The sequence below is a fragment of the Littorina saxatilis genome, linkage group LG14 (genome assembly GCF_037325665.1).
Source record: "Littorina saxatilis isolate snail1 linkage group LG14, US_GU_Lsax_2.0, whole genome shotgun sequence".
Classification (NCBI taxonomy): Eukaryota; Metazoa; Mollusca; class Gastropoda; order Littorinimorpha; family Littorinidae; genus Littorina; species Littorina saxatilis.
In genome coordinates this window covers 26,970,529-26,990,924 of record NC_090258.1, presented here as the reverse complement: position 1 = coordinate 26,990,924, position 20,396 = coordinate 26,970,529, and the positions used below count along the sequence as shown (strand labels likewise).

Sequence of the window (20,396 nt, the reverse complement as noted above, 5' to 3'; positions counted from 1 at the left end):
TCAATTTGAGAGTGCTTTGAATAAAGGAAATAATTTATGACCATTGGCATTGTGAAATGTCATATGTGTAAATTCTTGCTTGTAGCATAACAATAAGTGAATAACACTTACACATTTACAGCAATTACCGGGGTATCAAAACACTAGTCAGAAGCTGAGAGCTTTCACAAAATGAACAAGTAAACTGGCTTGAAATTCTGAACAGTAAACTTTTATTAATAACCCAGAACCCAGCCACCAACTGACAATTATGAGTTCAACAGTGCAGTGCCACACAGTTTTTTCCCCCACAAATTCAGGGTAATGCTATGAAAAGTCAGTTCAGTTCCACAACAACAAGAACATTATTATGAGTGTCAATAAGTTTGAAATTATTTGCCTGTTCAGTTGTTGGTTACACATTAACAACACACCTATCAAGTGCCTGTTGAAATTCACATCTGCAACACACTTGTGACTGTGTCTCTCCACAACAACAGTTCAATCTAAGTTCCAACACACTAAAGCGTGGCATCATTGAAAGGGCGTTGCAACTGTATGGCTCTAATAATAATATTACTCTGTAACTCAGTCTTTGGGTGAAGTCTTGGTGTTTTGCTTTGCAAGTCACAGCCACTGTCAACAGATTTCCTTTTCCTCATGGCTCCGTGCACTTGCAATACCCTTCCAGTGATGTCACGCTTTAGGTCAGTGCATACGTGTTTCATCATCATTTTGTTGACCAGTCTCTCCACTGAGAGTCGGTTCCTTCACTTTGACTTCCCCCGGTTCTGTTGACTAAAGCCTCTCTCACAGGGTAGTAACAGCCTGAAGTGATTGGAATGGTCAAGAGAATTTCACCAAGCATGCTAAAATCAGGTATCGCAAACGTCAAAGTTCGTTGTTTTGGATCAACTGCAGCAGGCTTTCTTGGTCGTGGCATTTTCAAACACAAAGTCAGTGACAAAACTGATCGTCTGCAAAATGCACGCTCGCGGTCTTCGCGGAACCAACAGAACCGAAAATAGCGGAGGGGAAGTAACTCTGGTCACGCTGACAGTGCCAACTTCCTGGAGACAGTAAACACGTGTCGAGATCCCCGGTGAAGCTTTCCAAAATTAGTCTCCCGCGAAAAAAAAACCAAAAAAACTCGAGCGTTGCATAACCAGTCGTACCGTTTGTAAAACGATCAAAGTCATACCCTTTTGCCTTTCAAGTCGTACGTTATTATACCTCTTGGCAAAATAATTGTTACTTACCGACACCCTTTCAAAGAGCGTCTCGTACGTGATTTGGGGGGTCAGAGGGTATAATACCTCCAATTTTACGTGATGTGGAACCCTGGCTGCTGTTACAGGAAGAGAGCAATGTTTTTCCAAAATTCAAAAGCAACACACTTCTTTATGGTCAGTGTATAGCCGTTGCACTTGCAGTCTTGAAGATGAATGATCAAACATGAGGATATTCTGGGCTGGGGGTAGCAGAAGAGCCTAGCTGAAACTTTTAAGGAGAAAGGTACCTTATCGGAGTGCTGCGTACAAAACAAAAATCTCATACTTATTTCATGTATTTTAACACAGCAGCTGTTCAAGGCAAAAGGGCAAGCATAAAAACCCAAACATCAAGAGAATTTAATATTTCATATATTTCAACATATATTGTAACTGGCGCTAAGATTTGCGCCATATAAATACCCTTATTATTATTATTATTATTATATTTGAACTGAGCAGCCATAGCGATCCTAGCCAAGAAAGAGCATGCATAACATCAACACAACTTACTCGTCAAAGGAAAACACATCGGACGTCGACTGGGAATGACTTTCATCGGCACCTACGGAAGCACCAGTGGTAGGAAAGTGTCCGAGGGAGTTGAGAGAGAAGAGGTTCGATTCCTCGTCCACTAGCTTACTGACCATGTCGTCCAGGGTGGAGAACTTATCGCTTGAACAGCTGCTGTTGAGGCCGAACTTGTCCCCTCCCCCCTCTTGCGAAAACGACGGCACCTGCTGGTTTTGCGGAGCAGCCATTGCTTCAGAAGACCTGCTTCCACTGCTGTTGCTGTCGTTGAAAAACGACGACTGAGAGTTGTTGCGAAAGGGAGTAGAAGAGTTTGACGGTGGGGCGCTCGCACCCGTCACGTTTCTCTGCACATTCCCGTGGGCAGGGGTGGAAAAGGGGGAAAAGTCCCCCCACCCTGGGTAGCCGCTGAGGCCGTCTTGCACGGAGAAGGGGGAAGAAGAAGAGAGAGAGTTGTTGCTGGGGTTGGTGGTGGTTGTGGGGGTGGCAGAGGGGCCATGCTGATGTTGGTGTTGTTGTTGTTGCTGTTGGTGTTGGTGGTGGTGAGACTGGTAGCCATGGCCAGGCTGGAATGTGGAGTGGAATGTGTCTGGAAGGGCGTGGCCCTGAACCTGCAACCCAAACTACTGACTCAACGCTGAGAAATTTCACAACATAAAAAGTATTAAACTGAGCTGGCAAATAAGCATCAGCGTTGTTCCCAGACACAGAAGACCACAGGTCAGTTGGACCTGGATTCAGAATATATAATTATCTGTCAAAATGTCCTGGCTGCAAAAAAATGTATTTGTCAGAAGACATCGTATGTGTCAAAACTATCAGACATTCGATTGGCCTGAGGTCAGAACAATGCGTCAGATCAAAAAAGTATGCATGAATGACCAAACAAGGCCTGGGAACAACACTGAAGCATGCATAATGTATCCTCTCTGAAAGCATGCCAGCAGGACGCCTTATAACTTACCAGTGAATTTCTGTAATATTTCAGCTCTGACAGCCATTCTAAAAATGTTGGTCGATCGACTCGATGCATTCTGTTTCTGAAATAACAGCAGCAACCTCCATTTGACCACAGAGAAAATATTCTCTATATACTTATACCATATTCAGAAATGTCAGCATAAAAACGGTCATGCAGCCAATAAGTATTATACAGATCGATCTGTATCATATAAGAAAGCTCTATTATACCTGCAGAACAGTGAGGGTAAGTATTGCAGTATTGATTCAAAAAAGAAGATGCTCCATCCAGCGGATGTCCACTACATTATCCCTGTAGCTCCAGCTAATAGATTTTCCCCTGCGCTCAAATCATACACGTACTTATCCCCTCATTCAGACTGCTAAGCAACTGTATAAACTTCCCTCACGTATAGGCACTGGCAGCAAATCAATATTTTTCATTACCTGGAAACTAAAATTACACCTGACATGTCTGTTGTCCGCGTCTATAAATGATCATCCGCAGCGAAAGTTGGCAAGGACACTAACAGCCTCTTCATGACAGACAAGATTGAACCACCTAACTGCTAAGTAGCAGGTCTGCTCGACATATAACTTAAAGGAGCATGAGTGTCCAGCAAGTAATGGAAACAGAAATTCAGAACCTGTACTGTCATTTCAACATTTTAAATGTAAAATGTGAGTGAAACAAACAACCTCACTGGCAAAGTTTCAAAGGTTATGTTTGTTTTATCCTTTTCAATGAGTTTTATAAACAATTATAAGTGTTTGTGTTTGTGTGTATGTGCATGCATGGGTATACACATCTTTACAGCATTGAGACTGGGAAATGACTTCTCCAAACGTAATACCACACAAAATCCTCTGTGATATTTTCACAAAATGTTCTCTTCTGTTCCAAGACTTTATTTCCAACTGACCTGGCCATTAATTCCTTTCAAGCCTGGGAAATGATTTCTGCAAACTTTATCACACAAATTCCTCTGATATTTTCACATCAATTTCCTCTTCTGTTCCAAGACTTTATTTACCACTGACCTGGCCATTTCTGTAGGTGGAAGGTTGCAGTTTTACCATGTCTCTGCCGTGTCTGTCCTGATAGGTGGAGGCAGGCATTCCATAACTGTCTACTGGGAAGCGCGACGCTGTCGGTCCATAGCTACCTGTGTCTTGGCCGCCGGGCTCCAAGGTCTTGGTCCTTGGGTTGTACTTGAGTTCCTGGAGAAAAAATATTGATAATAAATACAATTTTAAAGCTTCAGAACATTAGGAATGCAATGACAGTTGACACATACCTGACACACACTCACAAATATTATACCGACTGTACACTCTCTCTCTCTCTCTCTCCTCTTCTCTCTTTCCCCTCTCCCTCTCCCTCTCTCTCTCTCTCTCTCTCTCTCTCTCTCTCTCTCTCTCTCATTCCAGAGAGATAACGTCAGATTGAGAATCAATTTTTAGTCAAATACAAAGAAAACATGACAGTAAATTTGATGCAAAATGTGTGGTAAAATTTCATGTGATTCTACCTCAATTTATCCACATACATTTCAAGTGAACTGTTTAGCTTGGTGTACTGAAAGTGAAACGGTGGGTTAAATGACTAACCGTCTATTTCTAGATCTCCCCATTCAGCGCTATTAACACATACTTAAATACACGACACACAGGTGCAGTTCATACACTGAATAGCTTTTGATGACTGCAGGGAGCCAGACCCAAAGCAGTAAAGGTCAGAAAGGCAAGAGATTTGAAACGGCTATAGCAACCTTTAAAAAACATTCTGTTTGTGATCTAAGATATGTTTTGGAGTCTTAATGCTAGAAGTGAAAAACAAGAAAATAAAAAGTTTTCCTATGTGTGTATAATGTTGAGCCAACAAACTCTATACAAAATCATAAGATTAGTCAGCTCTGCATTCTGAGATATTCAACAAAGTACCCCCTGTGAATTTAATGGCATTCACCTGTGCACTTTGTGCAACTTTTAGATTTGCAAAAAATCGATTTACATTCATTCATTTTTCCTGGTCTAGAAAAGGAACCCTTTTCAGAATAATATTGACTGAATGTTCCGTTCTTACACACTTATTTGGTTTGTTGAATAAGGCATTTAAAAATAGTTCGGACATATTCCTATTTAACAAAGCCCTGGACAGTTTAACATACAGTCAGGGATCTTTTATCAGTTCAGACTACTGACTAAAAGTAAAACACCATTAATTTAACTCAAAGAAAAAGAAAGTAAAGCTGAAAAAAGGTGCAATAACACGTAGATAAGACAAAAACTCTTAAATGAATTTCGCAACACAAAAGATGTCGCAAAGGGATAGTAGAAAGAGGGTGGGGGGGGGTTGTAATTGGGAGGGATAACAGCCACTAAAACAGAATGACATCTGGGATAAAAAATAACCCACCAAAAATATAACAGACCACGCGAATGCATTCGCTACAACGGACGTTTATACAAAAGCAAGATGAAGCTCTCGCCCCAGTCTCCATCTCGCGAAACTAAAAAGACGCGTGCACATGAAGGTAAACAACGGCACAGCGGGGCAGGTAACTCAGCCTTTTATTTTTTTCAAAAACATCTGAAGCCAGCCTCGGTTTTGCTCTTGGCTGAAGGCACTGGGTGCTCTGTTTGCTCAGGGAGATTCTTAGGATACCTACCCCACAAGCCAATCCCCTCAACGCTTTGTGGGCTTTAGAGAACAAACTTCTCCCTGTGCCACAAAGATAGCCAAAGATCAACTGGCTGACTGTTTCCTTGTCAAGCATTGCTAATTATTTTCTTCACCTGCATTTCTGTCACTGTTAAGCATTTTTCAAAAACATTTTTATCACTTTTATTTTACAACAGATTATCATTTTGCTCCCCTGCATTACTATTACTGTAGGATGTGTGATTCTAAAATTAGTTTTTAGCCATATATATAACAATTTAACAACTGATTATCACATTATCATTATGTTCTTTTTGGATGCACAGTTTTATTTATTTCTGACAAATGTGCAAAGTATTTAAGAGAATTTAGTCAGTCCTGGAAATATAACCACTATTATCTATGTAATGTTGAGAAGTGTCAATTGTAGTTTGAAACACTCTAGGATGGGGAGACGATACCCATACTTAATTCACTTAATTCTTGTTCCTCGTTCGCTTCACCATCAGTTCTGTGGCACATCATCATGTAAAGTAACAAGAGGCGATTAGCCATCAAGGCTCACGTAAGAAATCGACAAACAGTAACACAAACTCAATCACTCCATCACACATACACACACACACACACACACACACACACACACACACACAGAGAAAGAGCATAGGTGAAACTGTGCAAGAAAGCGAGACACTAGATCTAGATCTGTCTGTCTGCATGTAGCCTACTTACAGGGACACGACTGCCAACTAGTCTCGGCCCGCTCAAAATAATAATGACCGAGACTTTCAGTACTTCCTTCGCGTGACGTCTAACCCTCTTACGTCATAATGTGACGTCATGACGTCTTCAAATGTTAGAGTTTCTACCACAGACATACACACGCACGCACGCACATACGCACGGACAGACAAAGTTACGATCGCATAGGCTACACTTACGTGAGCCAAAAAATGCTGATTGTTCTGCACCTGGTACAGGGACACAGAAATATTGAATATTTTATTTTCTGTTATTTCCACTAGGGTTTAATCATAATAGTTAATATCTAATGTAGTACTGGTTCTTAGTTACTCAGTGCTCCCCAAAATGCGCGTCCCTGCGGGCTAGAACTTAGAAGCCGAAATCACATACTAGAAATTCAAGGAGGGGGTCCCAGAGAACACTAAACCTGCACACAAAGCGGGTCCAGGTACACACTAAATTTCCGGTGTCATGCGTCCTGTACATACTGTTTGCAGACTGTAGTCGTCAGTTTAAGTCAAAATGCCAGCACAAATGATGCCACTTTCACGCGGGAACGATATCGGAGAGGAGGCGGAACTAGACAGTGCAGATGGGACCCTCTAAAACTCTGCTTAAGGGGTCAATGGACCCTCTGAACATTAAAAGTGAGGGTCCCAGGACCCTCTAGGACGTGCGTCCGTGGGGAGCGCTGTGACTCAAACTGAAACTACCCTATTCTGCAAGCTAGAATTTATGTATGGGTAATTCTTTACACCATGAAATGTGTTCAGTAAAGGGCATGTAAGTACAATATTAAAGCGCAGCTAGTTATACCTCTAATTTTAACTCTGACATAACGAATTATACATGATTAAAGTTCAGGCCTGAAAGTGGCGAGTATTTTACTCGTAATGGCAAGTCAAAACATGTAACTGGCGAGTAGAAATGTTCAACTACTCGCCAAATGCGAGTAAAGTTGCTGAAACAAATTGTTGGTTCCGCTAGAAAAGTTTGCTCTCTGGCTAGTAAATGTTCAGAATCACTAGCCAAAGGACTAGTACACCATTTTTTAAAAGGCACAGTAAGCCTCCCGTAAACCATCACAGAGCTCCCCGACAGTACAAGCATACTTCCATTTGAACGCTCACCGAACGGGAACATCCTGGCTGCTTTCTGTCGAGCGTGAGACATTTTCAAAGAATTTATTTTCGTGGACTTCGTCCTCTACAACAATGGCGCCTCGTTTTGGTGCTCTTATGAATATTCAATACCGGAAATCACGCCCGGACACCAAGCCTCCCGTAAACCATCACAGATACTCATACTGTCAGGCTTTTACACACAGTACAAACACCCTTCCATTTGAACGCTCACCAAACGGGAACATCCTAGGTGCCCTACGTAAAGAGCGAGCAATTTTTAAAGAATTAATTTTGCAGATTGTCTCGAACACTTTTTGGACCCATCCTGAACTCAGGTCAAAAATGAGTTACTTCCCTTCGGGTCTCATTCTATCGATGTAAACTGGCCATAGCCGTGGATCGATGATTATCAGAATGTTTTTGGACTGTGGTGCGTTTTTGCGCTAGACCTAACTTTTAAAATCTAAATAATAAATTGACAGCTTGTTACACAAACATTCTTTAATCATAAAAGAATTCTTTTTTCATCAAGACAAGATCAGTACAATTCGAAGTTGTGAAAGTTTGAAAAAATAAAAGCCCGGAAGCAGGGTCACGCAAGGGTCGTAGCAGACGACGGTTTATGCATATCGCCGTTCCTCTCCGGCAACAGTCAAAAGCCATCGCTAGAGTTCTTGTGAACCACAGCCGTTTGTTTCGTGCATAAAAACGTGCTATTGTAGATAAGCTCACATCGAGTCGCATTCAAATGACTAACTGACGACTACATTGTGAACAAGAAGGGCAAAGCCCATACGACTCACATGCTTGACCTTCTGCTTTACACATTTTTCCTACCAAAATACATGTGACCTTGACCCAAGGTCAAGGTCATCCAAGGTCATGCAACACAAAGCTGTTAATTCAAGACATAGGAAGTACAATGGTGCTTATTGGCTCTTTCTACCATGAGATATGGTCACTTTTAGTGGTTCACTACCTTATTTTGGTCACATTTCATAAGGGTCAAAGTGACCTTGACCTTGATCATATGGGACCAAATGTGTCTCATGATGAAAGCATAACATGTGCCCCACATAATTTTTAAGTTTGAAACAGTTATCTTCCATAGTTCAGGGTCAAGGTCACTTCAAAATATGTATACAATCCAACTTTGAAGAGCTCCTGTGACCTTGACCTTGAAGCAAGGTAAACCAAACTGGTATCAAAAGATGGGGCTTACTTTGCCCTATATATCATATATAGGTGAGGTATTCAATCTCAAAAACTTCAGAGAAAATGGGAAAAATGTGAAAAATAGCTGTTTTTTAGACAACATTTATGGCCCCTGCGACCTTGACCTTGAAGCAAGGTCAAGATGCTATGTATGTTTTTTGGGACCTTGTCATCATACACCATCTTGCCAAATTTGGTACTGATAGACTGAATAGTGTCCAAGAAATATCCAACGTTAAAGTTTTCCGGACGGACGGACGGACGGACGACTCGGGTGAGTACATAGACTCACTTTTGCTTCGCATGTGAGTCAAAAAGGGAAACTGGATCACACGGGTTCACGATGGCTCAGGGGTAAGATAAACCACGCAAAAATAAATTCTTTGAAAATTGTTCGCTCTTTACGGAGGGCACCTAGGATGTTCTCAACCAGTGAGTGTTTAAATGAAAGGGTGTTTGTTCTGTGTGTAAAAGCCTGACCGTATCTGTGATGGTTTACGGGAGGCTTACTGTGCCTTTAACTTTCAGGGCTGAAGTTTCCATTTAAATTTGCTGTCCAGTTTTGCTACCTGATTATTTTTCCTTACATGTACACAGATAACCATTAAAACCATCTGTGTGACTGAATGAAACAAATTTCGTAAACAGCTTCGTTGTATTGTAACCTTTTTTTGTTGAACTATAAATTCAAATTGCAATCAACTGCGCTCACAATTAATAAAGGATAATGGAATTGCATGAATACTATACACTGATACAGATCATAAGCCATTCTGATAAGCATCGCTCCAGTTGTCTCTTTGACCGGACGCGACAGTCCTGCGCGAATCTATCAAAACAAGCAATACAGAGTTATCTCCCATATGTTTTTCGCGAGCACTGATCTAAATTTGAGATCAGTGTTCGCGAGACGAAAATGATTGCAGATTGGCCGACTTTGACAGTGATCTCCGTTCTGTTCTTCACAGTTATGATAAAGACATCGTTCTAAGGTCAAAACAAGTCGAAATTTTGGGACTGCTGCCGGAAGGAGACCGTAATATATGGTTTCATCACTGTCAACTGGTTACAGAAAAAATCGTCTGCTCCAGTGAGCGGCGAAACCAAACGGTTGATTATCACGTGACACTTTTGCCATATTTAGAGTTGTTTGCACAGTTAATACAGCCGCGAAAAATAGCTCGCTTGAAACTGTCTTATAATTATATCAATTCCTTTGTCATTTAAAAATTGCAAAACACCATGAAAAATCATTATCGACGATCGCGAATCTGCTAATATCAATAATACATTACAAAAAGCTCTAAATATGTAACAAAAATCGGTTTCAGAAACTCAATGCATCCTGTCAGGGAGAGAATGAGCCGAACTCATTTTGACCTCAGTTCAAACAATAACAGGACAATTCTTGAACAAAACCATCCAACGAGTCTATCTTAATCACAATTTGCTATCTCTGGATCTCTGGGGAAGAAAAAACTTTTGGGAGTACAAAATATTTCTTCATCATAGCCTACAACTAGCAAGCATTGGAATTTGTGTCACACTCGCAGCAGAGCTAGTGAAGAGATTCATTCACCAATATCGAGCAGTTTAGAGAAGGGGAAAAAAATCTGATCCTTGAACTAATATTGGCTGTCGACATAGGGAGGAAAAATCTATGCGGAAAATGGCACAGCCATCAAAATGCTCTGCGCCGCTATCAGCTGTTTTGGCCATTCATGCGTTGCCTGTGTCGCACGCGGAGGGTTATTTTTAGAATATTCGACAACATCCTTTTACACCATTTTGCCTGCTATTACCACCATTTTGATGTCTGCATTCCCTGCTGGTAACTGGTCGTTGAAAGATATGAACGAATTATTCATGGGAGATCGACCAAGCCCGTCTGTCATCGCCGGAAGACAAAAATATATCCTTTTATTTACGCGATCTGGGTGCATATCGTCCAAGTTGCTACAACACTTTTCAGCTATGGCGACCATATGACAATGATCGGTTCAGAATATTTTTCACTGGTTATCAAACAAAACAGTCAAAACAAACACTGACTTTGCTGCAACAGCTTCCCGAAGAAGTAATCTTCAAGTTCCCTTCAAACAACATTGACATAGTTGATTGCAAAGCTGGCAAAATCCATTCATTGACGACTGGGTGGTGGCGTGAAATGTCACCATCACGATCAGCTCGTTACCCCGATAAACATCGAAGCAGACGATAATCGTGACAGTAACGCAAACGAAGCAAATAACTCACCAAAAAATCACTGCACACTGTAGCGTATCGTCGATGAACTTAAAAGTTACACAACCTCAAGCCATGACATTTAACTGCTTGCCGAAATGTTTGTTGACGTTTGGAATGCGGACGAGGTGATGATAAAGGGAGTTGCATAGGTTTCTTGTGACAGCATGACATATTTACTGAATTTCATGAGCTAATCACTGAAATTATTTCAACAAAATTTGTTTCAAACTTACCGATTGAGCACGCCGGCTACTCCCACCCGAGCTCATTAATCTTGCTTCGGTTTTCTCATAATTTTCGCTCTCATGCTGAACCGAGAGCGCCATTGACGTTCATTTTGCCTGTATGCTAATGCCATTGGCTGTTCCTGTGTTACTCCCTCCGGAGACAACACCAAACATGAGAACGAAAGCAAAGCAGTTTATGGATTCTACGATTCGCTTACTCAGCAGCAAAGCGAAAACGCGTTTTAACGTTGAAATGATTAATTTTAAAAGTATATTCTGACGTCTAAAGTATTCTGTTTATAAAGTGGGGAGAGTTATGAAAGCGAGAAAGTCAGAAATACCCCCAAAGAAAACGATGGAAAAATCAACTGAAGGGAACTAACTCCGAGTAATTCTTGACCGATGAATAACCGACGGTTTAGCCCCTTGAAGAATCCCGTTGTGTATCGGCAGAGCTTTCAAGTTGTGCTACAATCAGACGAAGCCTTTATATATATCTTAAAACATACATCAGACAATCAGCAGGAATCAATGTACATCAAAAGTATGTCACGATGTGTAATTTGCATAATTATTGTTAGCAGAATGTTACTGTTTGTCCCAGTCTCAACTGACAACTCAAGTTTCTCTTCGGCGACTTTTTGGCCGCAAGTTTTTTCACGGTTGGATCATTTTCAAGCAGCCGCTGGTTTCAGTTTCAGTCACTACAAATCTCTCCTTGATTGGCACGGTATAACATTCACAGAAAGTTTAACATTAGCGGGCAGTTTCAAGCCTAACCTAACCTAACTGACCTCCCTAGAAATAAGAGGATAGGCTAGGATCAAATAATTCCTATTATTAAAATTTTAATTTTTTGGGTTGCGCTCTCTCGTTTCCGTTGCGATGATAATCCACAAAGGTTCCTGCAATGTATCGATCCTGATCCAAGCAGTCTGTTTCGGGCGAAGTCCTATTCGGGAAACGCAAATCATGTTTTAGGCGACGTCAGTGAACGTCAGTGAACACTAAAAAAACAAAAAAACAAAAAAAATGGGCGGGGGGGGGGTGCGGGGGGTACGTCGGGAGGTTCACAACTTTTTGAGAGAGAGAGAGAGAGAGAGAGAGAGAGAGAGAGAGAGAGAGAGAGAGAGAGAGAGAGAGAGAGAGAGAGAGAGAGAGAGAGAGAGAGAGAGAGAGAGAGAGAGAGAGAGAGAGCAAAGCATGCATACCCACGTAAAAACCTAATCGTGTAAAAACTGACACGTTGGAGTTTCAGCCCATCTGCGCAAGTGAAGAAGAAGAAGAAAAAGAAGAAGAAGAGGACTCAGGAAGAAGAACTTGAACAAGCTGAAGAAGAACTGGAAAAGTGCCTCATCATCAGGCAAAACTGTCACCACTATGCGGTCACCGATTAATAAAAAAATTGTTTATCCGTCATCAACCACAACAAGAAATTTATCGAAACTTACCTTACCGTTAGACCAGAGACCCATTCCATCCGACGAAATTTCAGGAGTGCGTGTTGGTGCACATGCCACGCAGACGTACATGGAATAAACGTCATTTCTCTGACGTAATAACAAAAGTTGATGTCGTCATGCTACTAGACAAGTAAACGCTGACTCAGCAAGACTGAATAATGATGAAGGAATGGAAGAAAGAAAGAAAGGGAGGGAACAGATTATTTTAAAATGATACAGTATCCCCGGAAAGCTAAGGGCAACACACACACACACACACACACACACACACACACACACACACACACACACACACACACACACACACACACACACTCACACACATGTAGGGGAAGGGCCCCTAATATGGACCACTTTTTGTTTATTGCTGATAACTAGCTTGTTTTCTTGCGAAGAAGTTTCATTTTGTGGTTGGTAGTCCTTCTCCGGTTTAGCAGTTAGGCCTAATTAGAGTGAAATAGCTTTGATAGACCTTCAGCAAAAATTAAATACAGAAAAAATCACAAATGGTCCATATTAGGAGCCTGGGCGCCCAATATGGACCAGTGAAGCGGCCTTCACGAATCACTGTAAAAAGCCCCCGTATACTTCAAAATAACATGATACAACTTAGTGTGCAAGTCAGACTTATTCAAACATGCTTTAGATTGACCTGTTTCGGGTTGATGAGAGCATTATTTGAAGCACACCAGGAAACTGAAGAAGCTTATCCAAAACAGAGTGAAAATAAGTGAAATTATCAACTTCCACACAAAAAAAGACTATTTGTTATATTTTTTTGAAATCTCGAGGGCTAGTTATAGGTAATTTTCAGCAAGCTTCTTAATGAATTGATTAAAATTGCCTTTAGTTTTTATTTTCTTCGATTTGTTGAAGGTGGTCCATATTAGGTGGTCCATATTAGCCTGTAATTTCGTTGATTGATCGACCGGTCTGTGCTATTTGCAGGGGGGTTGGCTTTAGTCAAATGTTTGTCTTTCTTGTTCATTGCTCCCCCCCCCCCCCCCTTTGTGCGGCATAAGTCCTTGCAAGTGAACATATGCGAAGTTCAGGGGTGGATGTTGCAGTGAGTGCTGGGACGGGGCGGCGTGGGTGCATACTGGGAGAAGGAACAAGCGTCGGGACAAGCAAAAAGAGAATAAAAACAAACAAAATAAAATAAATACATAAAGAAGAAAAGAGAGAAGAAAAGAGAAAGAGGGAAAAAAGAAAGAGAAAGTGAAGAGGAGAGAAGGAACAGGAAGAAGAAAAGAAAAAACAAGTCGCGTAAGGCGAAAATACAATATTTAGTCAAGTATATATAGCTGTCGAAGTCACAGAATGAAACTGAACGCAATGCCATTTTTCAGCAAGACCGTATACTCGTAGCATCGTCAGTCCACCGCTCATGGCAAAGGCAGTGAAATTGACAAGAAGAGCGGGGTAGTAGTTGCGCTAAGAAGGATAGCACGCTTTTCTGTACCTCTCTTTGTTTTAACTTTCTGAGCGTGTTTTTAATCCAAACATATCATATCTATATGTTTTTGGAATCAGGAACCGACAAGGAATAAGATGAAAGTGTTTTTAAATTGATGTGGACAATTTAATTTTGATAATAATTTTATATATTTAATTTTCAGAGCTTGTTTTTAATCCGAATATAACATATTTATATGTTTTTGGAATCAGCAAATGATGGAGAATAAGATGAACGTAAATTTGGATCGTTTTATACATTTGTATTTTTTTTTACAATTTTCAGATTTTTAATGACCAAAGTCATTAATTAATTTTTAAGCCACCAAGCTGAAATGCAATACCGAAGTCCGGGCTTCGTCGAAGATTACTTGACCAAAATTTCAACCAATTTGGTTGAAAAATGAGGGCGTGACAGTGCCGCCTCAACTTTCACGAAAAGCCGGATATGACGTCATCAAAGACATTTATCAAAAAAATGAAAAAAACGTTCGGGGATTTCATACCCAGGAACTCTCATGTCAAATTTCATAAAGATCGCTCTACACACACACACACACACGCACACACGCACAAACACCACGACCCTCGTTTGGATTCCTCCTCGATGTTAAAACATTTAGTCAAAACTTGACTAAATGTAAAAAAGAAAAAAAAAACTCTTAGTAACCAATAGTAACACAACATTCTAAGATGATAAGCCATTCCATTGGTTAAAGACAAGAAAAAAGGGGAGGGGGTGTAAGGCATTAAAAACCTTCCAACCACAGCTGGCAGCTATCCTGATTCATCCGTATCAAATCATAGTTCAAAGGAATTCACACCCTCTTGACAAAAAACGCTGACTCCCCCGCGCGCGCGTGTGTGTGTGTGTATGTGTGTGTGTGTGTGTGTGTGTGTGTGTTTGTGTGTTTGTTTGTGTTTGTATACATGTGTGGGCGTGTTAGATTGCGCGTTAGATTGTGTGTGTGTGTGTCTGTGTGTGTGTGTGTGTGTGTGTGTGTGTGTGTGTGTGTGTGTGTGTGTGTGTGTGTGTGTGTGAGTGTGTGTGTGTGCGTGTGTGTGTGTTTGCACCCGCCCACCACCCCCCACCCCCACCCCCAGCCCTTTTTACATTTAGTCAAGTTATGACTAAATGCAAATGTTTTACATCGAGGGGGGAATCGAGACGAGGGTCGTGGTGTATGTGCGTGTGTGTGTCTGTGTGTGTGTGTGTGTGTAGAGCGATTCAGACTAAACTACTGGACCGATCTTTATGAAATTTGACATGAGAGTTCCTGGGTATGAAATCCCCGAACGTTTTTTTCATTTTTTTGATAAATGTCTTTGATGACGTCATATCCGGCTTTTCGTGAAAGTTGAGGCGGCACTGTCACGCCCTCATTTTTCAACCAAATTGGTTGAAATTTTGGTCAAGTAATCTTCGACGAAGCCCGGACTTCGGTATTGCATTTCAGCTTGGTGGCTTAAAAATTAATTAATGACTTTGGTCATTAAAAATCTAAAAATTGTAAAAAAAAATAAACATTTATAAAACGATCCAAATTTACGTTCATCTTATTCTCCATCATTTTCTGATTCCAAAAACATATAAATATGTTATATTTGGATTAAAAACAAGCTCTGAAAATTAAATATATAAAAATTATTATCAAAATTAAATTGTCCAAATCAATTTAAAAACACTTTCATCTTATTCCTTGTCGGTTCCTGATTCCAAAAACATATAGATATGATATGTTTGGATTAAAAACACGCTCAGAAAGTTAAAACAAAGAGAGGTACAGAAAAGCGTGCTATCCTTCTTAGCGCAACTACTACCCCGCTCTTCTTGTCAATTTCACTGCCTTTGCCATGAGCGGTGGACTGACGATGCTACGAGTATACGGTCTTGCTGAAAAATAGCATTGCGTTCAGTTTCATTCTGTGAGTTCGACAGCTACTTGACTAAATGTTGTATTTTCGCCTTACGCGACTTGTTTGTTTTAAAGCCGTTCCCTCCTATTTTTTTTAATCAATCACAAGCACGTTTCGCAATGTCAATGCATTGTGAAATCATTCTGTATGTTGAGAAAGGGTCGTTTTTAATGGGACATGCACACCACTTTACAGCCCTCAACAAGCTGGAAAGCACATGAAGAAAAGGTTTGTGCTTCTTTCTGTGGTTTTATATTCTTTGCCAGTTTTAGGGCTGATAGATGAGCCCTTTCACGTTGGACGTTATGGAGTCATCGGGAAGATCCCTTTACTGTTTGCACAGCCTGTAATTTCGTTGATTGATCGACCGGTGTGTGCTATTTGCAGGCGGGTTGGCTTTAGTCAAATGTTTGTCTTTCTTGTTCATTGCTCCCCCCCCCCCCCCCCCCTTTGTGCGGCATACGTCCTTGCAAGTGAACATATGCAAATATACACACAACCAATACATTCTTCTCCTTCTTCGTCCTTGGGCTGAAACTCGCACGTACACTCATGTTTTTGCACGAGTGTGTTTTTACGTGCATGACCGTGTTTGCCCCGCCATACCAAGTACATTCAAGTTACCCGTTTTTTAATGGTAGATGACAGAAGTACATACACTCGTAAAGGCACGGGAACAGACTACTTCCAATTCAGTAGTGGGGAGGGGGGGGCGACAACCCGGCGGGTCCCCAGGTGGCGGATAGGGAAACGGCCCCCAGATATGGGGGCCAGCTACGAAAGCTACGAAAGCTTTTATCACACACAAATTGCTATATATGACAGCTAAGACCGTATTTGTTACATTTTAGCAGTGTTGACCCCGAGTTTCTACTGCAAACAAAAATAATAGCAAAATCTCAAAGTATGTGCGAGTCCCCTAATATGGACCACCTTCAACAAATCGAAGAAAATAAAAGCTAAAGGCTATTTTCATTAATTCATTAAGAAGCTTGCTGGAAATAACCTATAACTAGCCCTTGAGATTTAAAAAAATTATAACAAACTAGATGATTACCCGCTTCGCCGGGTACCGGCTTCGCCGGGAAGAAGTAGAGCCGAATACCAGGCTGCGCCTGGGACCCGGCTTTGCCGGGTGTACGCCGGCTTCGCCGGCGCACGAAGGAAAGAAGATAAACGCGCAAAACACTGGAGACCTTCTAAAAATAGTAACGTGCAGTGACCTTCTAAAAATAGTAACGTAGTAACGGGAATATGGATTGACGCCACACGGAGGAAGGGAGATAATCGCGGCTGAAAACACTGGAGAAGATAAGGAAGAGTTACTGGTAGTGGATCCAGACCCCCCAAAAAAAACATCGGTTCAGCGCGCACAGCGCTGCGCGCTGAGAGCACGTGTTGAAATATCCCATCGATGAGGTTGTGTCCGGGGTGTAGCTGAATACGGTGTCCAAATTTGAAAAAGATCCACCGAGAATTTTGGCCGTGCATCGCGAACAGACAGACAGACACTAGTCGTATATATATATACTAGAGGAATACCCGGCTTCGCCGGGGTGAATCGCGAGACAGAGACAGACAGCGTGGCGGTTCATCACAATCACCTCTGCAGGCGAAGTCCTGTCAAACGGGATTGAGAATTTTAGAGCTTATTTCTTAGCCCTATATTATCTGTTGTGGCTTCTCAAATGCCAGAACATACAGACAGATGATGATAAAATCGTTTATTTAACGTCACTCTGTAAAAACATTGGCGACATTTGTCTTAGATTAAGAACACACACAGGCACGCACACAAACTTTCCCTTTATGTACAGTGGTTCACCACCCTCCCGCCCCCCGCACACTCTCGCTCATCTAATTAAAAATGGTGTTAAGAGATACTTGGATATAAAATGGTATTTTTAAAAGTTCTGATAAAAATATATAGTAGCTGTATGAGAAGCAATGGCGTCAGCCGCAGCAATGTCTCTTCATATCCAGGGACCAAGTGGGTGCGTGTGCATAAGTCCAGCAATAAGTTTGGGACCTTGCCACCCAAGGTCTTTATTAAAACTTAAAAGATACAGACAGACAAAAGCCGCTAGACCCCATCACAAACAGAACTCTATAATCCACAGGTGTTGCTTACACACACACACAAACACACACACACACAGAGAAGCCGTATATATATATATATATGTATATCTATATCTATAAATATATAGAGATAGGTGAGAGTGTATTTTTCGCGTGGCTATAAATTGATTTGACCTTTTCACTTTGACAGTAAGAACAACTTACGGGTGCAAGGGAAGCGTTCTGGACAGCGCAGTGACATTCTAAAAATAGTTACTCAGAAACGGGAATTTGGGGTGAACGGCGCGAGACAGAGACAGACAGCGTGGCGGTTCACCACAATCACCTTTGAAGGCGAAGTCCTGTCAAACGGGATTGAGAATTTTAGAGCTTATTTCTTGGCCCTATATTATCTGCTGTGGCTTCTCACATGCCAGAACATACAGACAGACAAAAGCCGCTAGACCACATCACAAACAGAACTCTACAATACACAGGTTTTTGCCCACACACACACACAAACACCCACACACACAGAGAAGCCGTATATATATATGCATATCTGTATCTATAAATATATAGAGATAGGTGAGAGTGTATTTTTCGCGTGGCTATAAATTGATTCGACCTTTTCACTTTGACAGTAAGAACAACTTACGGGTGCAAGGGAAGCGTTGTGGACAGCGCAGTGGACAGCGCAGTGGACAGCGCAGTGACATTCTAAAAATAGTAATAGTAACTTAGAACTGAACGGGAAAGCCACACGAAGGAAGGGAGATAAACGCCAAACACTGGAGAAGATAAGGAAGAGTTACTTATAATGGTGAAATGAACACAAAAACGAAAATGAGTTCAGCGCTGCGCGCTGAGAGCACGTGTTGAAATATCTCATCGATGATATTGTGTCCGGGGTGTAGCTGAATACGGTGTCCAAATTTGAAAAAGATCCACCGAGAACTTTGGCGTTGTGATGTGGTGTAGCGGCTATGGTGTGTCGGTATGGGGGCCCGGGTAGCTGAGGTGGAACCAAAATAGCTGAGGTGGAACCAAAATCGGTTCCGCGCTGCGCGCTGAGAGCACGTGTTGAAATATCGACCAGGTTGTGTCGTGTCCCGGGTCTACCTGAATATGCCCACCAAATTTGAAGCAGATCCATCGAGAACTTTGGCCGTGCATCGCGCACAGACAGATACACAGACAGATACACAGACAGACACACAGACACTAGTCGTATATATATATATATATTATAGATAGTCTTCTTTTCGTGGAAGTTAATAATTTCACTTATTTTCACTCTGTTTTTGATAAGCTTCTTTAGTTTCCTGGTGTGCTTCAAATAATGCTCTCATCAACTCGAAACAGATAAATCTAAAGCATATTCTAATTAGTCTGACTTGTGCACTAAGTTGTATTATGTTATTTTGAAGTATAGGGGGATTTTTACAGTAATTCGTGAAGGCCGCTTAACTGGTCCATATTAGGCGCCCAGGCTCCTAATATGGACCATTTGTGATTTTTTCTGTATTTAATTTTTGCTGAATGTCTATCAAAGCTATTTCACTCTAATTAGGCCTAACGGTTAACCTAAGAGAGAAGAACTACCAAACACAAAATGAAACTTATTCGCAAGAAAACAAGATAGTTGTCCGCATGAACCAAAAAGTGGTCCATATTAGGAGCCCTTCCCCTAGTTCTATCAGTTTACGTCCACTCGTCAGGAAGCCGAGCGAATGAATATTTGTTTGTCTGTTCACTTAAAAGAACGTTGGGTCGAAATATCTGTGAATGTATTGTTTTGTCAATAACAAACGTTCCAACAACCTACCTTTTTTTGTTTGTTGATTCTGAATTTTGGAACGTTGGCAGTCTCTTTGATTTTGGATCTGATTGATCATATCTATACTGATAGTAAGAATATCGTTGCAAATGCGCAAGTAGTGCATTCCAGTTTTAGTGACCATATCATTCAGTTTTTTGCTCGATTTCTCTTCGATTGCCAAAATCACGTTATAAAGGCCACACAACAATCAAATACAGAAGTTTCAAGTATTTTGATGAATCGGCCTTTTTCTTTGACCTTAACCAAGCCCCATTTTATAGCGTATTCAATTGCAGTGACGCAGAGGGCGCTTGCAATATTTTTCACGATATTTTGTGTTCCATAATTGATAAACACGCACCACTACGTCAGCATAGACTAAAGAGTGAAACATCCCCAGATCGAGGCTATGGCAATGCGTGATTATTTTAAAGATGAAACAGATTACTCATGTGAGTGTCACAATGTGCCTTTTAATGTACTCGTTTAGATTTTATGTTAACAATTATAGGAAACATGACAGTATAAGAGAGAGAGAGAGAGAGAGAGAGAGAGAGAGAGAGAGAGAGAGAGAGAGAGAGAGAGAGAGAGAGAGAGAGAGAGAGAGAGAGAGAGAGAGAGAGAGAGAGAGAGAAATGAGTGTTTAACGTGTGTGACCATGTGAACAAACGGTACCTTTGTGCTATCGTGGGTTGACTTATTTTGACATCACAGT

General features: G+C 41.2%; 1 protein-coding gene across 1 annotated transcript in view; it reads right to left on the bottom strand.

Annotated features, from left to right (window-relative positions):
• LOC138947459 (serine-rich adhesin for platelets-like) overlaps window positions 1-11,076 on the bottom strand; it is a 37,264-nt gene extending 26,188 nt beyond the window's left edge. Inside the window, exons 1-3 of the mRNA XM_070318937.1 lie at window positions 10,970-11,076; window positions 3,783-3,962; window positions 1,764-2,392 (exon numbers count right to left, since the gene is read on the bottom strand). Of these exons, the coding sequence (XP_070175038.1) occupies window positions 1,764-2,392; window positions 3,783-3,962; window positions 10,970-11,062 (902 nt within the window). The 5' untranslated portion in view covers window positions 11,063-11,076. The remainder of the gene's footprint in view (window positions 1-1,763; window positions 2,393-3,782; window positions 3,963-10,969) is intronic.
• Between the last annotated feature and the right edge of the window lie 9,320 nt (window positions 11,077-20,396).